Source organism: Malaclemys terrapin, chromosome 15, assembly GCF_027887155.1.
Source record: "Malaclemys terrapin pileata isolate rMalTer1 chromosome 15, rMalTer1.hap1, whole genome shotgun sequence".
Lineage (NCBI taxonomy): Eukaryota > Metazoa > Chordata > Testudines > Emydidae > Malaclemys > Malaclemys terrapin.
In genome coordinates this window covers 26,558,079-26,565,804 of record NC_071519.1, presented here as the reverse complement: position 1 = coordinate 26,565,804, position 7,726 = coordinate 26,558,079, and the positions used below count along the sequence as shown (strand labels likewise).

The 7,726-nt window shown below is 41.5% G+C and overlaps 1 protein-coding gene across 1 annotated transcript in view; it reads left to right on the top strand.

Annotated features, from left to right (window-relative positions):
• Positions 1-3,340: 3,340 nt before the first annotated feature.
• The window catches only part of JHY (junctional cadherin complex regulator), a 31,302-nt gene continuing 26,916 nt past the window's right edge, over positions 3,341-7,726 (top strand). Inside the window, exons 1-2 of the mRNA XM_054049495.1 lie at positions 3,341-3,390; positions 6,547-6,974. Coding sequence (XP_053905470.1) covers positions 6,637-6,974 — 338 coding nt within the window. The 5' untranslated portion in view covers positions 3,341-3,390; positions 6,547-6,636. The remainder of the gene's footprint in view (positions 3,391-6,546; positions 6,975-7,726) is intronic.

The following is a 7,726-nucleotide window of genomic DNA, read 5'->3' as shown; positions in this document are numbered from 1 at the left end:
ACTGTCATGGTTAGTAACTTTTTAGTACAGAATCACACTTCAGTGAGAATTGCAGATCTGAATTAAGTCCAGGCTATGAAATTAGATTTAAGGTAATCCTTAAAAGGATATTGCACCCATTTTGCTCATGTCAGATGATAGCACTTCTCATCACAGGTAATGAGAGGAAAACAGACTTTTGACTAGCCGTAGTTGTCACTGCCATTACTGTTAGCAGTAATATGGTTTTAATGCTGGAAGATGACTTCATGTTTGACACAAGAGCTGTGTGGACTCCAATGTAAAAGACTTCCAGTTTCCAGCAAGTTCTAATATTGGTTTAACAATAAGACCTGAATTGTTTAATATTTAAACAAAACCATGAAAGAGCATAAACAACTGATTGTTTCTAAACTTGGTTTGTAAAATGCTCTCTAATGGTGAAGCCAGGTGTTTGTGAAAAAATGTTTCACAACTAATAACATTTCAAATCCTGATCTTCCAGTTCCGTTGGCACACAGTACCCCTTTAACTTCAATGATAGTTCTATGTGTGGAAAAGATTGCAAGATCAGACAGTGTTGGTACTGAGGCCTTGGAATAGCAGTTTATTTTAAGTATTCTTAGTTCCTTTACATGTTTAAAATTTCAAGTGAATGCACTTTATGTGGTTTGTCATTATTGTAAAAATGTTTATTTCCTTTATTTAAAGTAGAGTAGCACTTCAGGCATTTAGACACCACAGTTCTGATGGAGACCATATGAGAGCCTAAATAGATACAATATGCACATTCCATGCTTCTGTGGAGGACGATTAAAGATACTTTTAATTGAAGTTTTGTTTCTAGCTGCAATGGCTGGTGTATCAGTTTTTTCTACTTTTTCTCCTGGCTTGTAGCAGACATGCTTATAGCATGCTTTGTAGCAGTGCTCAAATTCTGCCATTTTATTAGTTCATGGTTTTCAGTGGTGAACCTTTTGGTTGCTTCTCTTAAAATCAGTTGGCTGTTCAGAGTGACTTTTTTAATAAACCAAACTTAATGTCTCTCTTCTTTTTAAAGAATAGTTTGGTAGTGCCTCAGTACATATATACCACTAAAACAGGTACACTGTAAGACCACAGAAAAGAAAAAAGTACTAACTCAGTAATAATAGGAACACTCCCATACTACATCCTACAACAAATAAGTCAATCAAATCCATCAAGAAATATTGATTTTTGCACTAGCCTCAGATGAAAAGTATTTGATTTCTTCACTTCTGGATCATCTTCAACATATTGAACAAATAAGTGCCAAGTAGCTATGTAACTGGCATACAAGTTATTTTTAGCATTCTTCAGCTTTAAAATGGCTCGTACATCTCACACTTTAATAATCCAATTGTTGAAGGAGGCTGGCTCTGGACTACTCCATGATATTGCAATAACCAATCAAGTAGTCAGCAATGGATGTAATAATAAACAATGACAGTTGGGCTTGTGTGAACTTTATCATATTTTAATTGTTCCCCTACTTTTATTATTTTTAAGCACCAACACTGTACAAGACAGAGAAAGGCATGGCCCCTGCCTCAGAGTTTGCAATTTTAGGAAACACTCATGCACTTACTTAACTTTACTCACGAGAACCGTTTAACTCAATAGAACTATTTACATAACTAAAGTTAAGCATGTGAGTGACCTAAAAAAGCAACAGATGAACTGGGGACCCCAGAGAATGGTGCTACTTCAGAGCCGTTGTTGTTATCTTTGATATAGTAACGTGACATATAACAAAATTAAATCTAGATCATTCATCCAAAAGCTTGACTCTAAATCACCTTGATAGCACCAACACCTTAGCTGTCCACAATACCATTAGGTCCATGCAGTGAAAGTAAATTATAATATGCATATAGTGCCACATCATTCTAATTACATGCACTACTAAGTATCAGCAGATTTGAACTAATGGGCCCACTAATCTAACCCAACAACATAATCTCCTATTACAGATCACATCTGAAGTAATGGTAATTTACCATATTCTTAATGGGGTTTTGATCTTGTTGAAATGTAATTCTATTTTTACAATAGTTTACCATCTAAGAGATGAGCCTTTTCTACTGTTTCCTGTATTCCATTCATGTGCAAATTTGCCATCATTAATGATTAGGCCTGTTGCTGTGTTGTGGGCTTTTTTTGCTTCATTTGAAAATAATAAGCCTATACTCTGAAAAACCCAAGGCTACAGAAGCATATATAGCCTGTTAGGCTTTTAAATCCTGCTAAATATTTTACACACAAAGAATACTAACTTTATCCACTAATTTTAATCATTCTAACAGTGCATCACATGGTTTCTTGGGTATGGGAAATGGTCTTGTATTGGCTTTGATATCAGAGGTTAAACTCAGACCAACAGCAAAATACAGTCCAACACATGGTGCCAGTGGGGACAGGAATGAGTTGAACCACTCACCGCAGGACTGTATTTAAGTGAATGGTCTGAAACAGCTCTCATTGCATGTGGAAAAAAAACAAAAAGTGGTTTGCTTGGGGACTATAGGCCCAGTAAAACTTCCATTCAAGTCAAGGAGAGTCTTTCCACTGATTTACCGGGAATTAGATCAGGTTCTATGCATCTGATTCTGGTTTTGCAGCAGCTGTACGTCAGGCGTAACTCAGTTCAAACCTGGTGTGAGACCAAGTTCAGGCCTGATGGTCTCCTATTCATTTGAAGAACATTTTCAACCAGAAGACCCTCAACAAGAAAAATTGTCATGTTGATCCTAATATTTGAGGTCTATTTCACCCTAGGTTACTGAATGATATCTAGCTCCTATGTAGCACTTTGCATGACAAGATCTCAACGTGCTCTACCAAGGAGCTCAGTCTCATTGTCCCCATTTGACACAGGTAGGTTTGATATGAGAATGACACCGACGCGGTGGCGGGAGCAGGGGACAAGGGCAGAGAGGGTGGAGCAGGGCTTGAAGGGGTTTACATTTTATATGGGCTTCTCCTTTTTTCTCTCCTTCCTTTCTTATTCCTTCTTCTCTCCCCCCTCCCCCATCAACTCCTCTTTTCCCCTTCCCTCTTCCCTGCCCCCCATCTCCTTCTGTCCTGCACTGCACCCCCCACCCCATCCTCAGCACTGGGCAGCTGGAGAGCTCACCCAGGCTGGAAGGTACCACACAGACTGGCGGGGGATGTTTTAGGAGGGAGTGTCCCATTCGCCTGCACCCCCCCCCCCCCATCCCGTCTTTCCCGAAGCCGGTTGGTAGGTGCAATTGTAGGCGGGGTTTTGCGTATGTGTACCGCCGCCATGGTGACATTACGCTAGCAGCGCAGCCGGGGGTGCGGGGAGTGGGTTCGGGAATAGCTCTTTGCGCACCCGTCGCTGGTGGAGAGGCTGCTCTGCAGGGCCAGGTGAAGGGGGGGGCGCGAGGGGGAAACGGGGGAGGGGCACGGAGGACTGGGGTGGGAGAGAACTGGGGGAGGGGTAGAAGGGAGGGGCAGAGGATGGGGGGGCGGAGAGAGAGCGAGCGAGAGAGAGAGGACTGGGGGGTAGAAGGGAGGGGCAGAGAGGATTGGGGTGGGGGAGAGGATTTGGGGGGTGGAGAGAAAGAGAGAGAGGACTGGGGCAGAGGTAGAAGGGATGGGGCAGAGAGGATTTGAGGAGTGAAGTGAGGGGAGTGGGGAGGGATGAGGGGCAGAGAGGATTGGGGGTGGGAGAAGAGGACTGGGGTGGGGTAGAAGGGAGGGGCAGAGAGGATTGGGGGTGGGAGAGAGGACTGGGGAGGGGTAGAAGGGAGGGGCAGAGAGGATTGGGGGTGGGAGAGAGGACTGGGGTGGGGTAGAAGGGAGGGGCAGAGAGGATTTGGGGGTGGAGGGAGAGAGGACTGGGGTGGGGTAGAAGGGGGCAGGGGGAGAAGGGAGGGGCAGAGAGGATTTGGGGGTGGAGGGAGAGAGAGAGAGGGGGGGAGGACTGGGGGGGTAGAAGGAATGGGGCAGAGAGGATTTGAGGAGTAGGGGAGAGGATTTGGGGAGTGAAGTGAGGGACTGGGGGAGGGGTAAAAGGAGAGGGCCGAGAGGATTTGGGGGGTGGGGAAAGGGGGGTGGGGAAAGAGGGCTAGGAGAGAGGACGGGCACGGGGTAAGAGGACGGGGCGGGGGGGAGGTGAGCAAATTCCTGGGAGAAGGGAGTAGCAGGGTAGCACATATCTTCTGTTCAGTTTCTTGTTCTTTTCAGATTTGCTCATCACAGTATGTATTAACAAGTAATGAAAGGGTGGCGAGTGCTATTTTATGATGCAACACCACTGTCCAGGAGGGGGATTTAGGAAGGATTACAGACCCTCCTTAGAGGGGTTGCAAAACACCATCCAAAGGGCTGCAACTGTTCGTACATTCCCCACCATCACCACAATCATTGCACTCCCAGCCTGCCAGGAGTTTACATAACCTTTCTCCAGGTGCCTCCATGCAAAATGTCCCTGCACTCCTCCCCAAATGACAAGATTCCTGTAAGAATGGGTATTTCCTTAACTGTAAGGGATACTTTAGTTTGAGGCCCAAATAATAACTCCTTAACCTTAAAATCTAAAATGCAGGTAGAAATTATGGCGGTTTAATGGAGGATTTTTTTTTAAATTATCTTCTATAAGTTTTCAATGCAGAAAGAACAGAGACAAACGCACTTTGATAGATGATATTTCCTCAATTGTTACTTGAGGCTTGAAAAAATGTTCTTGACACCTCCTAACCAGAGTGCATTAGAAAAATTCGAGCTGGAATTTTCAAATGGAGCCTGAGGTGTTATTCAAATCCCATTAAATTGGTCATCTAATCTGGTCAGTTTTGCTGCTTCTGTTCAGAACATTGTGGGCAGCAGTGAAACTTTCAAAAATCAAGTCAATTTCAAAGTTTCACTGCTGCCCACAATGTTCTGAACAGAAGCAGCAATACTGACCAGATTTGTAAATTTCACTTTGCTTCTACTATGAGAAAATAGGTACAGCAAGAGAAACAATGGAAATGGCTGTCTGAAATCTATGGTTGAAAAGTGCTAATTATTAAAGTGCTGTCTCTTTGAGTATGCAATATACTTTACAAAGGTAAATCACAGTCATCCTCATTTCACAGAGGAGGTAACTGAGGCACAGATAGGTGAAATAATTTGCCCAGTGACAGACCGATTCAGTGGCAGAGCTAGCAGCAGAATCCAGATCTTGCAATACGTGCCCTATCCATTGGACCACCTTTGCTTTCATTAGTTTGTATTTGTAAGGTTGTCTTCACAACCGTAAGAGCTAGAAACTTGAAAAATGAATGCTTAATTTCTGTAAAAATTGATGGGTTAAATCCTGCAGCTCAAAGAAAGTTTCTTACTCATCACTGAGTGGGTGAATGGATATTTCAAGCCCTGCGTTATTTTAAAACTGAAGCATAGCTATCGTTTTAAAAATCTATACACACTAGTTGATTCATAACTCCTTAGCCCACAGCGTATGCATAATCTCCCAACGTAGATCTGCTATTACATGTAGTATGATCCATGCCAGAGAAAGGACAGTTATAGATATCCAGTGTGTTAATAAAAGGCCTGATGAAGAACAACAATTTTATGCCATAAGAAGTGTTGCCTCTGGAAAACTAAAAATTGATGGGGTGACGTACCTGACACATGGCTTCCTATACCCATACATTAAAATTAAACTTATGTTATATAAATAATCATTTTTAATACAAACAGACTTTCTTCCTGCTGCATCAAGCACTCCCCTACTGCTGTAACCTATTACAAAAGAAAATGGCATTAAAATGTTAACAAATGTTTCCTATTTTCAAATGCTGACACTGTTTTAACTCAGCCGTTTGATCCCTTATGTATATAAAGTGATTGCACATGGCTCGTCTGTTAACATAAATATATTTTAAAAATTGTCAATATATTTTTGTAAGTAAATATTCTTTGTCCTGCACTTATATCTAGAGGGATATAGCTATAGATATCCAACAGGGTTTAAATAAGATCACTAATGTAGAACATATGATAGAACAACTATAATCTGTTGCCTTAACTTTATTTCCCTGATAATATGTATACACAGATTTATTATTTTTGGGATAAGTGAATTGTCGCTGCCATTTTTATAACGATTAAAAGCCCTATTTTGCCACACTTACTCATGCCGAGTAGTAATTTACTACACATTTAGGCCCTAATCTTGTGAACACTTGACTCATGCTTAACTTTACTACCAGTAGTAGTCCCGGGATTTTGAACGGGACTATTAACAATAGTAAAGTAACCACATGTATAAGCGTTGGCATTATCAGGGCCTTAGTGTCATTGATTTCCTATTGCACAAAATACTACTGAGTGTGTAGTATTGCTCCCTGAAGCATTTATAAATACAGGAGTGCATCAGCTTTGCAGGATCAAATTCTGAGTCTGCCCACAATGCTACTGACTGTGTAAATAATTTGATAGGACTCATCTAAATACTTAACAAACTTAACTGTTATTGACTATTTCAATGAACAAATTGTTTGCATTTAGTCTCATATTTCCTAAACACAGGTCTGGTCTACACTGCAGCACAAAATATGGAATGAATTCTTCACATCTGAATCATATTTTTCCACTCTTTCCTTTCTACACATTTGCAACATGAATAATAGTTTATCTCAAAGAGTATTAATCCAGCCACATGGTCATCATACTAATTTAAAAGGACCATCTTTAAGTGACGGCAACTGGCATCCAAGTCTGCATGACTCTCAGGAGTCTGATTCTGAAAGCCTTACTCAAGAGATACAATATCAGTTAGAACTTCAAAAACGGATTTATGAAAATGAAGTACTGGTAGGCCAGACTTCTGATGAGCTGGAGAATGACAGCTTAGATGAAGATAGTCTGGAGGAGAAAAGTCTGAATGACTCAGAAGGAACAAATTATGACAAAGTACAGTTTTCAAATGGAAAAGATTATGGAAAACATAATGAAAGGTAAGTAATATATTTTTAGTATATAGCTATGATAGGCCTGATTGTTCTTGTGCTAAGCCATTCAAGTAGTGCATTAAAGTGGGCATAAATGTAACTTACACCTATCTAATAGAAATAGTTAAATTGGCACAAAGACTGTATGTAGACCAGGCCTTACTGTGAATGTGAATTCAGGGCGATGTGTTTTGAAATGTATTGTGCTGTACAACTTGGTTTCTTTAGAAAAGAAGGGAGAGCAACCATTCTTTGTTCACTGAGGGCTAGATTGTAGCTTGCACTGACTACACTCCCATTTGAGGAAGTCAGAACCTGCCTTACACCCCTGTATAAGCTACCTAGACATTGGTTTGGGGAGTGCAAAAATAGGTGGGTGCTTCATACCCACTTACTTGCCCTCAAAGTAGATGGGCAGGAGTGTGGGGAAATGAGCCAAGCCTTGCCTCTGCTCATCCACAGTGCCAGCCAGTACAGCTGAGCTGACGTAGAGGAGTGATAATTTTCTGCTGCTATAGGCCCAGTAAAATAGACATCCATTCTTCTCTATGAGCTTTATCCAAAGTCCACTTAAGTCAGTGGAAGGAGTCCCACTAACTTGAATGGCCTTTGGATCAAGCCTTAACGCACTTACCATAACGGACTGGGTACTTGTTCAAAACTGATAGTTGGTGACTGTTGTCCCTTTCTATGCACTTGATAGGATGGGGCAGCTTTCTGAATAATTTAAGAAATGCATGTTTCACTTTTACATTCAG